The 19,133-nt window shown below is 35.0% G+C and overlaps 1 protein-coding gene across 5 annotated transcripts in view; it reads right to left on the reverse strand.

The window, feature by feature from the left end:
• Nucleotides 1–4,523: 4,523 nt before the first annotated feature.
• The window catches only part of MCPH1 (microcephalin 1), a 135,849-nt gene continuing 121,239 nt past the window's right edge, over nt 4,524–19,133 (reverse strand). For all 5 annotated transcript variants that reach the window (XM_067294211.1, XM_067294210.1, XM_067294215.1 and 2 more), the window contains 2 exons: nt 6,901–7,138; nt 4,524–4,771 (listed from right to left, as the gene is read on the reverse strand). In XM_067294211.1, coding sequence (XP_067150312.1) covers nt 4,716–4,771; nt 6,901–7,138 — 294 coding nt within the window. In that variant the 3' untranslated portion in view covers nt 4,524–4,715. The remainder of the gene's footprint in view (nt 4,772–6,900; nt 7,139–19,133) is intronic.

The following is a 19,133-nucleotide window of genomic DNA, read 5'->3' on the forward strand; positions in this document are numbered from 1 at the left end:
CCTTTGACAAGGCAATTTCTTCCTTATTTACACTGTGCTCCAGACTGCATTCTTTCGATATTTGTGTGTAAATAGCCTGTATTGTAATTTAGACATGAGATCATCTCTGGAATGAGTAGACGGTTTGTCAGTGTGCAGCATAACAGACCATGATGATTCCTGTCTCTTTTCTACATCATCCAACTGTACCTGATATTTAATGAAGTTCACAGTTCTCAACTGAAAAGCTGTCTCCTCCTGCAAATTGAACGTATATTTCTTTAACGAACCCAAGATTAGAAAAACAGGATCTTAAAAGAGACTCATGTTTGGCAGAAAGCATTTACTTACTGAAGTTTCGAAGTTTCAGCTTCAGTTGCTTTGTCTGTTATTAAAGGATCATGTCACAGTGACAATATTGCAAAATCAGCTCCGTTTACCCACACCTCCCATTAAGATCTAGTTTCTATATCTCTGAAAATCCGTAACTATATGGTTTCATAAAATCTGTCATAAAGAAGGAAAAAAACAACTCCCAAACCTGTCTGGACCTGCAGTACCAACCTTTGGTAGCTGGAGAACAATCCTTTTCCCATCTCACATGCAACTGCAGAACTTTTTTTTTTGACCAAGAACAACGTGTAAGTCATTCTGGGCATTGATAAATCTCTTTGGGAAATAAACTCTGCAGGGAGGTTTGTGCCTAACGATAGTTCAGGTGCTTTCCAGACTACAAAAGCTACTACGCAAACTACACTGACCAGAACAGTAGAAGTCACAGGAAGGTTCGGGATTCCCAGAAGCGACGAAGGTGCGGATGTGCCAGGGGCTGGGAGTGCTGCCACACATCACCAGGCAAAGGCCCCTCTGAGGGATGCTGGCTCTGGCATTTCAAAGCAACTTGCAGTCTTGCATTACACCTGGCTGCTACCTATCAACACCTCAGCCCTGCGCAAGAGTTCAAGCTATTCATTTGTGGTTAAAGGATTGTTTCACATCTGTGTCAACAGGAGAAAAACTCCATTTTGTTTACTTCCAGCCAGAGCTCTTACAGGACACCTGTGCTGATAACCTGAAACACCAGTTGTTATTTACTACCAGCAGTTTTAGACCCCCTTGTTGTCAAGCTGCTGCACTGTGGTAATGCTCTTCCAGGACTCAAGCATTTGGTCATGTCACGCAAAGAGCTAATTCTGAAATACAGCAATAAAAGGAGATCAGAAATAAAAGTCTCCGCTTAATGCAAGAAGGCATACAGCCATTTGGTTTTCTGTTATTAGATCTCTCATTAAATAAGTCAGACTTCTGGCACAGATGCAGAGTTTTTCATGCTTTCCAGTTTTCAGTCTGAGCAAATATTCCAGTTTTATTTCAGGGCTGTGAGTTGCTCTTGAGGAAAAGATTAGAGTTTAATCAGCTTTCTAGACAGCGTTCCTCGGACACCTCCACATCATGCTCTAGAAGTGCCACAGCTCCACTCACAGCCACGGTTCCTCTTCAGAAATACTAATTTAAAAACACTTTTGCCTCACAGATCCTAAGTTGCTTATAGGCTTCACAAAGAAATGCATGTTAATGCTAGCAGCTTCTTAGCTCTGAATGGATTAATAACACTTTACCACATAATGCAGTCATGCCTATATTATCTTCTATACAGATCAATTAAGATACAGAAGTTTCTCACAGTGAAACTATGAATAGAAGCTCAAGCTGTGCAATAGTCTTTACAAGTTATTTTTATTTAATAAGTAACTATCTCCAAAAAATTACCCATGGACAAGTCAGGAAAACACACAGAAACATAAAAGCAGCTCAACAAATCTGTATTTAATAAATCCAAACCAGATGGCTCATACACCAGGATCACTGTGAATATTTAGAGGCTTTTTACTGACTAGATACACACCCCCCAAATACAGTTGTAATCTAAAACTGATTAGAAAAATAGAGAGGGGAGGGGGAACCCGGATGTCTAATCCACCCACCTTATTAGTTTCCAGCAGTCTTGCCTAAAACACATCCCTAGCCAATCTCATATTATTGGCCACTGTAACTATAAAGACATAGTTTTAGATCCTACCTTATTTTTAAGGCTGCCCTTTTTGAACAAGACACCAATTTTGTTTCCATTCAGACACAAGTTTAGCAACACAAGGTCATCCCTGTGTTTGTCCTCAATATTTCTGCATTTGCCAATGTGAGTCCCCAGTAAATTATGTAAAGTGTGGTAAACTGTCTGTGGAAGAGGAAGGAGGGAATTGTGGTAAGGATATTGGCGGACCATGAATCATCGAGTGATATGACCTATACCACCTACGCAAGTGTCATGAGTTAAAACAGGACCTGTGCTGGGAGTTAACTACTTTCAGAAATTAGCTCAGCCAAGGTGAATCTCAAGAAGGATACTATTTTGGTTTTGATTTCTAATTCTAATTTAATTTTTGTTTCTATATTCCTAATAAAATTAAGCTAACCTAAAGAAATCTTTAACCATCTTAATGTAATTTTGTTACAGTTGTACAATTGTCATCATGGATACACAGCACTCCTTTTACCAACAATGTGAAACCAAAATTAGGCATTTCAGTTCCTGCTGGCTATATTTACCTGTGTACTACAATCTTTGCAAGAACTGCCAACAGAGATAAGGATTTCTGTCAAAACACACAATTTAAGCTGAAATTATCTAAAGTAACAGATTGTTTTATCTGAAATTTTTATTAAAAAGAAGTCTATTAGACTTATCATGGGTGTCTAATAAGGACCAACCAATTGACCCAAGAAGTTACAATTTAAATAGCTGAGATTCATCTTAAGAAGATTTTATGAGGAAACTGATTTGGAATGCTATATTATATAAATTAGTAGTGACAAATTTTTATGTGTAGTACACTTAAGAAATGACTACAAAATAAACTAGGAGTCATAATATTCAAAGTTAAGCAATATAATTTAAACAAATTATTCTGCTATTTACTGGGAACCATATGTTCACATGTCACAGCTTATTTAAGTATTTCTATTTTAGTTTATAGTACTTGGCAACCAGACTCCTAAATAGAGGCGCTCATAAGGTCAAGGGTGAAGAGTGGTACCATGTTACTAATGCTTTTAGTAAGTTGGTAAATAGTTTCAATTTAAAATAGGTAAATTTATAAACAGACCTGATTAGCAACTTTTGCATCTAAACATATTTTTCCTAGGTAAAATACTGTTAAAAATGTACGTTAGAAAAGTTAGCAGCAAAAGACCTCAATTAATTGTATTTATTGCAATATTATTGATAAATAAATCCTCTTGAATTACCGGTGTTCAGTATTTCTGAAAATAAAGTCAATCTAATTCTCTATGAAATAATTATAACTTGGAGTTTTTCCATTAAAAAGTATGTTACACATTTTACAGAGCTACCATAAGGATGCAATTTGTGCCTGAAACAGCCTACCACCTAGATACTGCTGAATTTTTTCAGAAGAAAAACATCTGTATAATCCTCAAATTTAAAGAAATTGTGCATCCAAACCCCTGTGCCCTTAAAAACCCCAAGAAGTTAGAATATTGCAATAGCATGGCAACATTTATAAAGCACTGTACCTTGACTGTTCCATAGTATTCACTCGAGATCATTATTTTTAGTCCAGGGTTTCCACTGTCTTATGCTGACAGTTCTCTGAGGGGAGCACTGAGTTTGGAAGGTGTGAGTTATGAGCAGCCATTAATTTACTTGATTATACATTATTCTCAATGGTGGTGATATATCATTTTGAAGAATCCTGCAAATCTTTAAGGGAGGTTGTGTATTTATAGCTTAATATGTATTACATAATGCACTTTACAAACATTCAAAACTTACTTTGTACCCACTAAAAACAAAACCTCAGATTGAAGAGGATTTTAACATTTAAGATATTTACAGCAATATAAAAATTTCAAATATACCTAAAGAATTTAATTACAAGTTACATTTTCAACAGATTTAAGCATATGAATGATTTGCTGCCTTAATTCATTTGACTCAGTATCAGTACTGGCTTATAGTTTTAGCTTACATGTGAGGTAAACACAGCTTGAAACTCAATTAAAGGTATTTAAATAAAGTAATATCATAACTATGCATCTGAGCATAATTACTGAGTTTCAGTTACTTTTGAAAACAGGATTTAGGAGTGCAAGTTTACACCAGAAGTGTGAGTTAAGCATGATGGGCAACCTTATACTTTTACCTAAAAAACTTAATTAGCACTAGTCATGAAGATACGGCAACATGGGCCTTCAGCTGTCCACAGAGGCACTCAGAATAGAGGAGGCTTATAGCATCCACACATCTTCACTGGTTGCACAACTCCTGCTACCTAGACCAAAGCCAGCTCAGGCACACACATCCACACAGCATGCACATCTAATTGCACTGCAACATGATCAAATTCACTCAGGCACTAGCAAATATCTTCCCACTTCTTCTCAGTGAATAATGATTAATTCAACTTTTAGGCCTAATGGTCTCCAACAAATAAATAAAAGCATGATGATTTTTATTAGGGAAGTACTTTATTATAAAAAGCTAAAGATTTCACAAGATGGTCATTTACACAAGTAATAAAAATGTAGAAAACATTTGACTATATTTATAAATATGTTGCTTGCTTTTTCTTAGAAAATTTATTCACAGCTTAGTTTCTTGTTGAATCCAAACTAGGCTTGTTTCCTTAAAACCATATGGAAACTCTTGAGTTAGATCACAGCTGAAAAATGTAGTTTTCCATAGGACATATTGTATGCTGCGTGATTGAATCTAAAAGAAATAAAAAAGAATTATTTAGGATAAAATGCACAAGAAGCTGATTATAAAGTGCCATGTACTTTAGACCAATTTTTGATACAAAACAGTGTGACGGAGCTGAGGACAGAGAGAGGAGAACCCTGTAAATAAATGCAAACAGTCAAATGATAGTACAGCAAACACACCATTTACTTTAGTTTAAAAAAGGTGCTGAATTATCGACTTATTTTTTTTTTATTGTGGTCAACCTTGGTTGAATTAATTGGCAGTAGGTATTAAGAGCAGAAAGCAGATAACCACAAACCAACTGGACTGCAACACAGAAGTGTCAAAGATTAGACAAAATTTCAGATTTGATTTGATTTATTTAACACATCAATCTGTAGGGACAGGCTGCTGCGTACATACAGTAAACATGTCAACAGTTGCTGAGAAAGGGTCAGAACTTCAAAGGTCTGTATCCTTCCTCTCAGATATGTGCTCATGATTCATCATTTACAATCCTTTAGCAGGAGTCTACATAATCATGCCTCATGAGCAGAATATAACAGTTAGAAAAGGCGTCATCAGAATGCAAGAGCGCATATACTGAGAAACTTGCAAAAGGCACAAAGAATTCAGAATCCGCTTCCTAATGTGTGAAACTCTGTGTGGTGGGACAAGTGACTCCTTCGATCCACTGGTGGGCTGAGCTTGGCCTATCCAACTGCATTTAGCTCATGCGGTAACTGGGGCTGGAGAGAGGCAGAACTCTATGAGACCAGGAGAAGAGTTAGACGTGCACAGTCTCATGCAATGAAACTTGACTTAATATATAAACTAGAGACAAAATTATATAATAGCAGGAGATGGGTATTAAATTGCATGTATTATAGAATGAATTGCATGTCATTCTAGATTATTACATTTGTCCATCTGAAAGTTATGACTGATGAACTGCTGTGAAAAATGTTTTTCTTTAGTTTACTACATCATATTTTCAGTCTCACACAAACCTCGTTTCCTCATCTTGTCACTTTTTTGGGACATTTGCTCTTTAAATCTTCTTCAAAGCTTAAAAAAGGGCACAATAAACAATGGCTTCTTCTTGTGTGTCTCTTTCAACTCTTCATGATTTTATCTTTGTGGAAGTATCAAATACACTTGTGTTTAGACAACTAGCTTTTCCTTATGGCTCACTCACTTTCTTTTTTCAGTGATTCTTTCAGGTTTTAAGTCATTATGGTCAGAGAGCATTAACAGTCAAGAGATTAGGACTTGTTTGTCTGGTCTTGTGTAATATTGAGTCGTGGTACATTTATTGTCAGAGTTTGAGTGAGGTACTATCTGGAGGAGCGTCAAAGATAAAGTAAAGCTAGTTTATGAGCAAAATTAATCTTAATTTTTTTTAGTATGCAAGAGTTCTCCCTTTTTGGAAAAAAAAAACCCTTAGCTTGTCAAAAAGAGGGAAACTGTCAGACTGGAAGCTGTAAATCCTAGAGAGATTATCAAAAGCTTTTCTTTGAGGGAAATGATATTACAATTTTACATCTGATTCCCTGCAAAGAGATAACCTTTAGAACTGTGGTGTCCATAATGAAAAAGCAGTCAACTAACAACTCTCAGAAACTCAACAGGAAATTTTAAGAAGAAATTTGTTGCAACTGAAATAGTGACTGCAGAAAATTGTATTTCAAATGTATAATATATAATTCAAGAGAGATTATCAGAGGGTACAAATCATTGTATTTCAGTAGTGCTATGACAGTCTACACCAGTTTAAAATCTTTCTTACTTGTATCTAAAACTGAAACATATGCCATTTTTTAAAAGCAATTATCCCAAGGGGGTTTTCCCATAATTTAGTTTGTTCAGATATACATGATATCTAAGTGAAACAATAATACAAAAGATAAATTGAAACACTTTGGATGAGACTGTTCTTGGTAAAATTACAATGGTAAGTACTAGGATCAGCAAAAAGCAGTCTTAATTTTAACAGAAAATTCTTACCATGGAGACAATCTTCCTAAAAATGTAACAACTGTTAAAGTCTGTTCCATTCTCTTCTCTCCATAATCTCAGTTTAGTAATCTATTTACAGTTAATTTTTGAATACATATTCCATAATATTTTATATGGGTTGAAATTTAGTCTCTTACCTAATATCCATTTTTCTGATAGGTATTTTATTTCCTGGTACTTCTTTCCTGGGAAACCCCCTATACAGATTTTTGCCTGACGTAAGGCTTTACATATTTTTCCTCCTGAGAGCTGTATAAGTTCAGTCAGCTTTTTGCAGGGTGGCTGACTGGTAGGAGATACAAACATCACAGGCTGACTTGAAAAGAGATTCTGCTGATATTTTCCTGTTGATAGATGACGTTGAAGTCTGCAGATCTGTATTTGAGGAAACATGGAAATTGATAGTCAATACGTTTTAACTGCACTAAAAGTAAAACAAATCCTTTTCTTCATGAATTCAGAAACAGAATTATAGTACATGAATATGTCATATTTTGTCAGCTGATTCAGAAGCTCTTGGGTAAACTGTACCATGAATTTGCTGTATTTTAATATTATGGTTGTTTTGAAAGAAGAGCTAAAATGCCCATACACAATGTACTTGACTGATATAATTCCAAAACCAGAGTTGAGACAATTTCATTTACAGATTAGATGGTTTTCCTATAATTCTTCTTATGACAGAATTGTCTTTCACCATAATCATACATGCTTACATTTATAATACTGGTTATTGCAGAGAAATACTAAATGATATACTAAATAATTATAGTTGTTCAGTGCAAATACAAACTGAGATTTTTACAGAATTTAGAAAATATAGTGCTCATCAGTTTGTACCTGTGAACTTTATAAAGTATATAATTCAGAGTTTATACTACTTTAGTGGCTATTTCCACCTCCTGTGCTCCAAAGATACCAGCTGCCTTTTCTTGCAGACATATTATGTGACACAAATAACAAAATTCAGAGCAATTTAACCAGTTTATATTTAGCTTTGTAATTTGCTGCTTTTCTATTTTAAATATTGAAATGGGTTTATGCATCCAAAAGCTTAACTACCTTTGCCGGCTCAATTAAATTTAAAAAACATCTAAGCCTAACCTTGCATTTGAGTATGAGCCAACTGTAAAAGACATGAAGGTAAACCTCTAGAAATAACCCTCTACTACGTTATTTGTTTCTAATGTTGCTGCACATTTGTGTAAATACTTAATGGAAATTCATGCTTTAACTCTTAATTCCTTTCGATAGGCCCAGATCACAGTCTAAGGGGACAGAAGACAGTTTAAAACAAGCAGCTCCTGGTAAAAATACATAACAAAACTATGTGGCATATCTAGCAGAATCTGTAAACTAACTGTTTCATGTAAACTCTTTCGTCCTCACAAAAGCAAAAAAGGAAGTCCTTTGTGAATGTTGCACAGCCTGTAACACTATCGAATACGAACCTGCTTGATCTATATGAGGCAAAGTTTCTTCTTTGCATATACCAGATAGGATAGTGGTTTGGCATTTAAAACCATTTCCTTTAGCTACAGTGTGCACAAAAGCAATGCATATAAGCACACCAACCATGTTAAACAATATAGAGTTTTCACATTAAAATAAAAAAGAAATCAAGCTTGCATTTCTTACAGTGAGGTTAACCTTGATCTGACAAATAAGTGTGTAATATTTCTGATCCTGTATCCCTTGTTAAAGGTTAGAGAATTTATAATGAAAACAAAAACAAAGTTTTCATATTATTTGATGCTTGTAATTTTTTATACAGATGATCACAAGGAATCATAAGAGCGAGTTGCACGGCAGAAAAAAGGCTACTCTGCATATATCTCTTACATTTACATAACATGGAAGAATAAGAAACTGTAGTCAGTGAAGAGGTGTAACTGGAACAGTGGAATAAATTACTTATTGAGTAGATACCTGAGTTCTTCCTCCAATTCTGGCACAAACTTGCTGTGAGACCACAGGAAGTTAAGATTTTAATGCAATAATATATATGCTTAGCAGGAGATGTGCAGCCAGAGAAAGTGCACCCAACTTACCCAACTTACAAGGGTTTATGAAACCAAATAGTTCTACAGCATTTTCACACATCCTTAGATAAAAGTGAAAGTGAATTGCCTTAGCACTCATAAAAAAATAGCCAGCTGAAGCACCAGTGAAGCATGAAGCCCGTGCAAATATGAGGTATAGCTCAGGTAGTCTCTGTGCGTTGTCCTCTGCTTGTGAAACAAGTCAATCCTAGCCTGAACTCTGAGATCTCCTCCATCAACAGAGAATTCAACTTTCTGTGCTTGTCAATTCCTCAGCTACTCTCTTGATACTAAAACAAAGTTGATTCTTTGTATGCTGAATGCAGCTGGTTACAGAGACTGCTATGGCTGAAGGATGCCAAAAGGACTCAAGCAGAATCCAAGAGACACCCTCTATTTATAATTCTTGTGTGAATTTACGTTTGTGAATGTAATGGCACCTAATCCTGCCTCACTGCAGCCAAAGAGCTTCTAAATAATTTTGTTGAGCACTGCAACAAAGTAGAGTTACACTGCAGACTTTGGAGGACGAGGGCTCAGTTCCAAGGGACAGTCTTGAGTCTCAGTGAGATAAATGATACATGTGTAGAGCAACTCTTCATCACTCATGCAGTGGACAAATCTGATTGTATTTCCTGTGCATAAGTTGGCACATGATATCTCACACGTGCAGATCTTATTTTGGACAAGGTATGCACCATTTACCTCCACCTGAGGTACATATGGAGGTACACAGAATGCTCTTCTATAAATACCTGGCTGCTGGGCATCTTGATGTCATGAAATACAGAAAACTAAGTACTGCACAAATTTAATATGTGGCCTCAGAGGAATCTGTAAGCGTACCACTTGCTGATGGGGTCTTGGGAGCCTTAGGCTTTGAGGCTATGGTCAGTGTCTTAAAATGGGACTAGATCAAGAATATAACACAGCTTGCAATCTCTGATGTAAAAAATAGTGTCATAATTTTGGTGTTGCTGGGATTGCAATCATTCATTTTCATATATTAAAAAACTGTGCAACCATGAGGCAACTACAAAAGTGCTTGTGGTAAGTTAGGTCAACCAATTAAAGAATGCACTATACTCTAATGAAAAATAATAATCCCTTCACATCAACCTCAAAACAGCTTCATGATAGATACAATCCCATCTTAGTTGATCTAACACAGAGAAGATCTCTGCAGTTGTTTATTTGGACAAAACAACTGCAATGAAAGAAGAAAAACTATTATCAAGAGACTTTAGCATTAGTTTATCTAAAATAAAACAGTTTTAACTCAAAGACTTAACACCGTTTTTATCAGCCTGTAACTCTAAGATTTCAAAGATGAAAATGTTCAGGATTGAGAAATTATTTTAAAAATTCAGCAGAACTTGTGTTAGATAGAAGATGCAAAATATAACTTGTTGCAGTCCTGCTATTTCTCACATTTTGTGGAATATGACTTAAAAGGGCTAATTGTATTCCCACTTCCTCATGCATTTTCCCTGAAAGCATTTATTTGCTGTCACTGTAATGAAAACTCTTTTGTACAATATGTCTTTCTACAAGAAGAACATTTGGACTAAATTAATATTAAAGGCAAAAATGCACACAGCTAATCATCAAATCAGGAAATGCAAATTTTGAGCACCAAATAACACTTGCATCAGCTGATGTATGCAAGTAGCATGTTTTATTCTATGTTTAGCTTAGATTAAAAGAGACCAAGAAAGTGAAATGCTCACATGCTATTGAGATGGTACCTGATTTCTTAAATTTCCTTTTAAACACCTAGCTGTGGGTATTATCAATGCATTTGTTAGTATGACAAGATAAAGTATACAGTATATCTGTGTGACATCATCAAAATAAGTTTCAACTTGGAACTTCGTATTTATCTTTCCTTCACCTGAATCACCACCAGAGCTTTCCAGACACAGTTGTGCTTGGATTTGCTCGAGCACCTGGGGTCCACCCATTTCTCAGAGCTCAGAAAAATTAGTAGCGTTTAAGTTCACACAGCTCACAGAGTATTCTGAAAGGTTAACTTTGCTTTCTGGCCCACTAATCTGAAAGAAATAGTACTAGCCAGGTGCTGAAGAGACAACCATTTAGCTGACCATGCAGAGTTTGGTTTTGGGATTAAATAGCATAATCTAGCTCTTACCATTGAATTGACTCAGCTGCTTCTGCAACATCAAAGAGTTCACAGCACTCCAGGAGTGCTTCAAGCCCTTTGAAACCATACAGATTTTGTGTAAGCTTTTAAAAATAAATAAATAATTCCTCAGCAGAGACCAAGCCTGGGAAAATTTCAGGCCCCCAAAGTGATTATTTCCACAAATTGTGTCTGTATCAATTGGCAGTTATAGTTACAATTGTGTCAGTCTGTATTATTACAGATGGCACTGCTGTCTGCTATGATATCAGAGTGACGTCAATTTTCCTTTCTAATTATATTTGTTAGCAGATGGATAGAAAAATGAAATCTCTTATAAGAGGGTCTGTTTACTCTTTTTATTAAGACCGTAAGCACTAATTTCATTCTTTCACTAGATGGATGGATGGTAGGAGGATGCCTGGTATATGTATGTATTTGTCAAAAAGGTATCATTAATGTAGATGTTTCTTTGAATCTAAGATTGGAAGGGGAAAAAATCACTCTTGACAGAAATAAAACTTATGAAGAACTTATGGTAAAGAAATAGAACTTCTCTTTCTCTTCCTTACAAAAATAACACATTTCACCAACTATCCTCCCTCTTGTGTTTCAGTAGTATAAGACGTTCATCTCATGTTTCCTAATATTTCCAGAATTCAGCTCAGAAATTTCAACATCAGCAGAAACAAAATAGTAAAATTTGTTAACCTATGTTGTACATGTACTTGTTCAATATTGAGACTTTTTGCCATCCACCTGTTCAATTTTGATTCTGGTTCTCAATCCCCCCAAACCAAAACACCACTTATTAAACGAACTTTACAACTTTGTCTAGAATGTTATGAAAATGTATACAAATAAGCTCTTGGTGGGTAGGGTGCAGGAACAAATACAAAAGCCTTCCATATAGGAACAAGGATGTGACCTTTTAACGAGACTTAGGAAAAAGCCTCAAGTCCCCCAAAGGTGTATCTATTTGTCAGATCAGGACCCAAATCACAGCAGCAAGAGAAGATGATCAGAGATGATGATCAGAAGAGACAGCTAAGAAGGAGGGGAAAATATCTGATTGTAGGCTGCTTTCACTGTGGGAAATGTTGAAACTAACGGAGTGAACTCTGATTTATATTTTTACAAGACATCAATCTCTTTTCCATCCATCCCCTTTTTTGGTTTTAATTCTGGGTGAAAAAGAACAAGAAAGGTTGGCATACAAAGCTTGTCATCATTAAGTAAATAGTAAAATAACATTTTTGCTTAAGATTTTAAGAAAATATTATATTGGATGGCAACTAAACTTGTTTTAAAATGTTAGTTTAGGCTACACTAAGGAGGAAGATTAAAAAAGAAAAAAACCTTTTAGTAAAAATTATTCTTCCTTTTTGAATTATGTGAGTTCTTCCCCTAAGGTATATATCTGAATAGATGCTTGAATTCATGCAATAGACAATATAAGAAAACTAATTTTTCTGAATGTCTATGGGAATGTTTTCAGCAATGAAACTGCTAATGTCCTACGAACAGCACACAGTTTCCAGTGTACTTCCAGAAAATGGCACATGAAGACATTTTCAGTCCAAAACGCAATTAGAAAAATAATTCCTCACAAGAACTAAATGGAGAATACGGTCCTGAACTATTAAATTTAATATAAATTGTATTTATAGTCTGGAATTCAAAATGTGAAATACTTGCTTTGAAAATATTATATAAAATGAAGCCATTTATAATATCTGTACATGTCTAAAAATTTGAATGTGCATTATGGTAAATCTTTACTCTTAATTTCTGCTATTAATCAGAGACAAATAAACCTACAAAAATACACTTCGAAAATGTATTTTATCATTACTATTTTGCTGAGGGGTTAATATAATATTGGAAACCTTACCAATGCCTATTTAGGCTATTTTCATATGAAGTATTTGTTGAACATATGGAAAGTTTTAACTACATCGTGGTTACTGCTACTTGCAAAAATAATAAATACATTTTATTAAATGCAAACAGCAGAAGATAAAATTTCAGAGATAAGTCTGAAGAGATAAGACTGTATATTTTATGGCTTATATGTGTCTAAAACCCAAGTGTTATTTCATTTGAAGTTGATGAGAAATTGTCCATTTTCATCAAACAGAAAAGGATTTGACCATCAAAGTCTATGGGTTAATTCACCACTCTGCAACTATTAAATGTCAAAAAAGCATGAAATTGATAAAACTGAAAGAATCTTTATGCTTCATTAATCTACAAATTTAACAAGAAGGATGCACATAAAATAATACATCTATTTAATATAGCTGGGTAATGTTGCTGGGGAAATCTCAATGTCTAAGATTTTAATATCCATATGATTTCAGTACAAATAAATATATTGTGCCAGTAACATCTATATTTTCAGTTACTGTAATTCTGTAAAAAGACCAACCTATTCAAGAAGAGCAACATACTAAAGCTACAACACTGCTAGATATACAAGCTACAGCACTGTTAGGAAACATTACCCTAAAATCGTTATGTGCATTTTCAGACAGTCTGTCACTTAGTAAAAATTTAAAAGAAAAACACATATGTGGAACCCCATGTACGTTTGAAGATCAAGGGCTCACACACATACACAGAAATGAAGTATTGGCCTGCTTCTGATAAAGGGGAGCATATTGCAGTGGGCAGACTTCTGAAAGTACAGTTATCCTGCAGTGAGGAATTTGCAGAATCTGCAGGACCCTACAGGGATCAAGGGAGTTTGTGCTAACAGTGCTGTAGCTCTCCTGCAGGACAAGGAAGAAATGCTCTCTTTCTCATCTTTCTAAATGTCAGGTTTATTAAAAGAATGGAAATGACTAATCAAATAGCAACTCTATTTTTGTAGTAACAATGTGTGATGTACATTTGCTACTTAAATTAAGAGATCACCATTTTAGTTTGATTTTTTTTGCAATTTATTTTAGCACTCTGCTGTTATTTTTTCAATATATTAACATTAGAGCTGAAAAATATTCACTAAATTCTTTAATTTAAAATTATATTGAAATGCTGTGCTAGATAAATAAATTGGTGCTCACCAGCATAAAAGAGCTTGTTGAAAGTTGGATACAAGATCATTCAGCAAGTTGTTTCACAAAGAAATAGCTCTTTACCTTTGAAGAGTCTCGCCTAAATTAATGTGGCATCACATGGATGCATGAGTCCAAGTGGTTCAAACCATACAAGTATTGTTCAGTAAAAAGCAACTGGGTAAATATATTTATGTGAATAGCAACAATAATCTCATTCCACTCCTTGGCATGAAATACATTTATAATTGGTATGGATGGTTGTTATTCTCTGAGCATAACTCAACTTGCAACATTCATGCAAATTATTTATATTATATCCATATTTCTGAATATTTACTGAAATAACATTTTTATATTGGATAGTAGTAACACTTGGCTAAAATAGAAACTCGTCAAATTAGACAACCATAAGCCCTCAAATAGAGAAAACTGAGAATGCACTTTTTGAATGCTTGATAAAGCTACATCATCACCCCAGCACATGGACATAAACAGAGATTATGTACAGGCAAACTCAGTTTATGTTTTTGCAGTAAGGGACTTGTGCACTGACATGGGAGACAGAAGAAAAAGGAGAAAGGTTTAAAAGATAGAGTGAAAAATTTGGTCCTGAAAAAAGAAACCTCCCATGTTTGCTCTTGGAAAGAAAAAAAAAAAAGAATGTAGAAGAAGGATAAATGACATACACTAAAGATTGTATTATCTGGAAGTTTCTCCAAAACACAGTTGCTTCCCCTCCTCTCCATAGTCCTTCATGTGTTTCCTGGCCAAGATGAAGGGAAGAAAGCTAAAATGCAGCCGATTTAGCTAATATTGTTTCTTTCCACTCCGTGTTGGCAGACAAGCTTGCTTCTCTCAAATCCCACAGACTGATAAGAAAAGCTAATTTCACCAATTTATTCTCTGAAAGACTGAGTCCCAGTGGGAATACTGTATGAAAATGTTTGGCAAATAAATCTACTGCTTGGCAGATATTCAAAATTATACTGGAAGATGTTTGAACCATTTCTTCCGGGACAGAAAATTTTTGCAGGAAAAAAGATAACAAATTCACTTATTTTTAGTTTAATTTACTTGTTTTCCTAAACTAGAACTGTTTAAAAATACTATATAATATCAACATAATCATCTATAGATTAATAGAAAAAAATTAGGGTAAATAAATTTAAGGACTTTTTTGTAAAGTCTTTTCCCTTTTGAGGATAAGCTTGATGTCTAAATCAAGGAGCTGTATTTCTGCTCCTACATATATAATAGAATATATAATATATATAGGATAATATATATCACATAAAAACAATCTGTTAAGGTTGTAAAATGTGGTCACTTTATTGTGGTATTTGTTTATAATTCCAAAAACTTTCTGAATTAAATATTTTTGTATTTGGCTTAAACACCAACTAATTCTTTTTGAAATTAAAAAATCCTTTCATTATAAATTAGTTAAAGAAGGATTATTCTGGATAAGAAAAAGTTTAAACCTTCCTTCAGAAATACCTCAATAACTTGTTCATCTTTGGTTTTGTCTTCTTTCAAGAGAATTAAACTCAACTGACTATCGGGCAGTGATGAAACTGCAAATTGCAATTGCAAATTGAGCTCTAAATTCTGCAAATAATTACCAATTATAATGAATAGTCCTGAAAAGGATTTTTTCTCACCCAAATATAGTAGATCTGTGCCTTGCATCACTCTGAAGTGGTACATGAGTGTGCCACATATCAGTCTGTGCCATGTATCATTCTGGTGTACCACTAGAGGTACTACTACAAGTGGCAAGACCCCAAGAAACCTAAAAAGGTTCAAAGATAGAAATTATCAACCTCTGTAAGCAATCTATGCCAGTGTTTGCATACTCTTATAGTCAGAAAGCTTTTCCTAATATCTAATCTAACTTTTTTTGCTGCATTTTGAGCATGTTACTTCTTGTTCTAGTGCCAAGGGACATGGAGAACAATTTATTCTCTTCCTCTTTGCAACAAACTTTTGAATATTCGAAGACTGTTATCATCTCTCTCCTTGGTCTTCTATTCTCTAGACTAAACAAACACAATTCTTTCAATCTTTGCTCACAGGTCATGTTTTCTAGACCTCTGATCACTTTGTTATTCTCCCCTGGATTCCCTCCAATTGATTCACATCTTTCCTGAAGTGTGGTGCCCAAAACTAGACACAATACTCTAGCTGAGGCCCTACCAGTGCTGTGTACAGTGGGAACAATTCATGTATTTTAGGTATAGCATTCCTGTTAACACATCCTAGTATGCCTGCTTCTTTCAGCAGAACATGACATAGGTGACATATTCTGTTCTGGATTCTCTAAAATACTCAGTTGCTTTTTTCACAGAAATACTGTCAATCTAATTTTTCATTTCCGTGGTCAATTATTTCTCCCTGCTTTGCTCTTTTCCTTATTGAACTCCATCATATTATTTCTGATCATTTCTTAAATCTGTCAAGATCATTTTACTTCCAACCTTATCCTTATGCACCTGAGTAATGCCATTGACCTCAATGAGACTATTCGTGTGTGCAGAATTAGCAATCTGTGAAAATCTGTGCAGAACTAAGAACTTCAATATGCAAACATAATTTAGCAAAAATTTTTTTTTCTGCAGTATTTACTTGCTCTAGAAAAGGAAAAGAAAGTTCTCTAAAGAACATCTTTATATGCAATAGGAGAGAGGAAAAAGCATAGAATATGGCAGGAATTGCCATGTAAATGGTAGCAATTTAAAAGGAGATTGAGTTTTGTCTTTGAATATGTTAAACTTTATTTTAGTTTGCAATAGTGATGACAAAAGAGCTAGCTATGACAAGCTGGGCAGTAGGATACCACTTACAGAGTCAATCTACAATTCTACTACTTTAGGTGATGATTAACTAGATTTTCCTGCCTGTTAGCTTAGAAAAATCTTAGACAATGAATGTAGCATATGGATAGGATAGCAGTACATTGTATGCCAATGACTCCATAGTATGCTGGTGTGGTGGGCTCATTGTGTGTATGAGAAAGAGTTGATCTGAGCATACACAAATCGTCTGTGCAGCAGATCTGAAGTAAGCCACATTGAAGCCACCATTTTCTATCTGACACTGTTGGGAGGACTCTCCATCTAAGTAAGTTTTTAAATGTATGCAAGTTCCTCCGCTTCAAAAATCAAAAGGAAGTAAATTAAAGTCAGACATTCTTCTCTTTCCTTAACTCAGCAGCTGGCAACTGAACAAACACAGTTGAACCAACATACAAATCAAGAAAATCTCAGCCTCCAAATAATTTGCTTTAGAAAACCATCCACAACTTTAAAAGGTATACAGCACATACAAGGACATGTTTTCCCTCACAGTTTACAAAGACCTACTCTTGCTGGATATAGCCTCACAAGACCTTCAGCATAAGAGATACTTACATACTTACAGTTTTAGTTCAAACTGGGAGTGCAATTTTGAAACTAATCTCTTGGTTGTCCCCAACTCTGTTTGGGCTTACATCGTGGAGCAGCCTTCAAGTGCACAGACTGGATTCCTTTCAGAGGAAATTTAACCAGCAGATGCACTCAGTTCAAGGGACCAGACTCGAACTAGTCCAGAGCACCGAACCAAGTATTATGTGCAAGGTGGGTTCTCAGCGCTAACTGGCTTGCTCTGCCATCCATTCCCATCACTCTGCATTACTGGCTTATGTAGACACAGCCACAAGTAAGTATGAAGTCACTTTTGGTAGATGTAATAGGTATATTTAGTGAGTTAAAATTGTAAAAGTTAGGTATGGAATCATCTTTTAATTTGAATTCTTATCTGCACAAAAATAATTACCTCAACTAAATTTAGCTTATTTTTTTTTTACTATAACAGTTGCAATTTATCCTTATTGTTCTCTCATAGTCCATTCCCACATGGCAGCAATAAGGAATGTCACATCTTGGCATTTATCCCCCTATGTTGAAACCATTTACCCACGTTTTACATATAGTATCCTCTAGACTTACTCGACTCTGCCAATCCACAAAAAGCTTTTTTTTTTTTTTTTTTAAAGACCAGTACGTATTCCATGGAACTAGCACCTGTTCCATGAGTAGCTCATTCATTTCAGTGGAGCAGCTTAAGGGATGAAGTGTTAATGAGTAAGTAGCAAAGTTTAATTACAGAAGAAGCACAGAGAATGTCATGAACATACCTGCATTTACACAGACTGAAACATAACACATTTCAAGCTAAGTGTATTTTACCAGTAAAAGACTGTTTTTAAATAGAAATTCCATCAGCTAATAACATGCTGCAATTAACTGAAAACAACTTTATGTTACCTATAGTTAAAGACTACATATAATCAAGATACTAGGCATGGAAGCCTAGCATTTGCATAAAATACATTGAAAAGGATAGTCTCATATTAACTACCTAAGACTTTTGAGATATTGGATCATTTTGGACAGTCCAACTTTCTTTTTAATCAACACAGGATATTGTGCAGCAAGCTCCAAGAATGACATTTGTTTTGGTGGTTTAGGGGCAAGGTGAATCCTTCCATTGGCCTTTAATTGTAAATGATAAATCCAGTGCTGTCAACAGATTTGCTATACCTGGCAAAGTACAGATGAATAATGCTTCAATAAATAAAAGGGTTTTCTATTCCAGCAATAACAAAATCAGTGATCTTGTTGAAAGGAAAAGCCTGGCAAATGTGAAGGGTTACACAGATGCTCCCTAAAGGCTCTTTCCCCAAACAATTGTATTAACCCACCATAAAAGTAATCTTAACATTAAAAATAATTCCAAGTATTATCTTTAAAATATGAATATGTAAGTCCTTTTCCTCTCCCTCAACAAACTGAATTGATTTAAGCCAATGCAGAGTACATTCTTCCCTGTAATCTTTTAGTTTAGCTGAGTGCCATTGCAACACCCAGCAGTAACTCAATGTGTGCCAAACATGAATATTTTTAAGCGTCATTTGAGTTTTAAAGGCTACAGTAAGTGATGGGAACATAATCGTCTTGGGACTCTACAAATAACTTTAAAAAAGCTCATAAATCTGGCTTTCATGGTTTGGTTTTCAACAGCTTTATGAAATATGTCAAAGCTTGAACACAGTCAGTTCTTTTTCCTTCAAATTTCATAGG

The sequence above is a fragment of the Apteryx mantelli genome, chromosome 3 (assembly GCF_036417845.1).
Source record: "Apteryx mantelli isolate bAptMan1 chromosome 3, bAptMan1.hap1, whole genome shotgun sequence".
NCBI lineage: Eukaryota > Metazoa > Chordata > Aves > Apterygiformes > Apterygidae > Apteryx > Apteryx mantelli.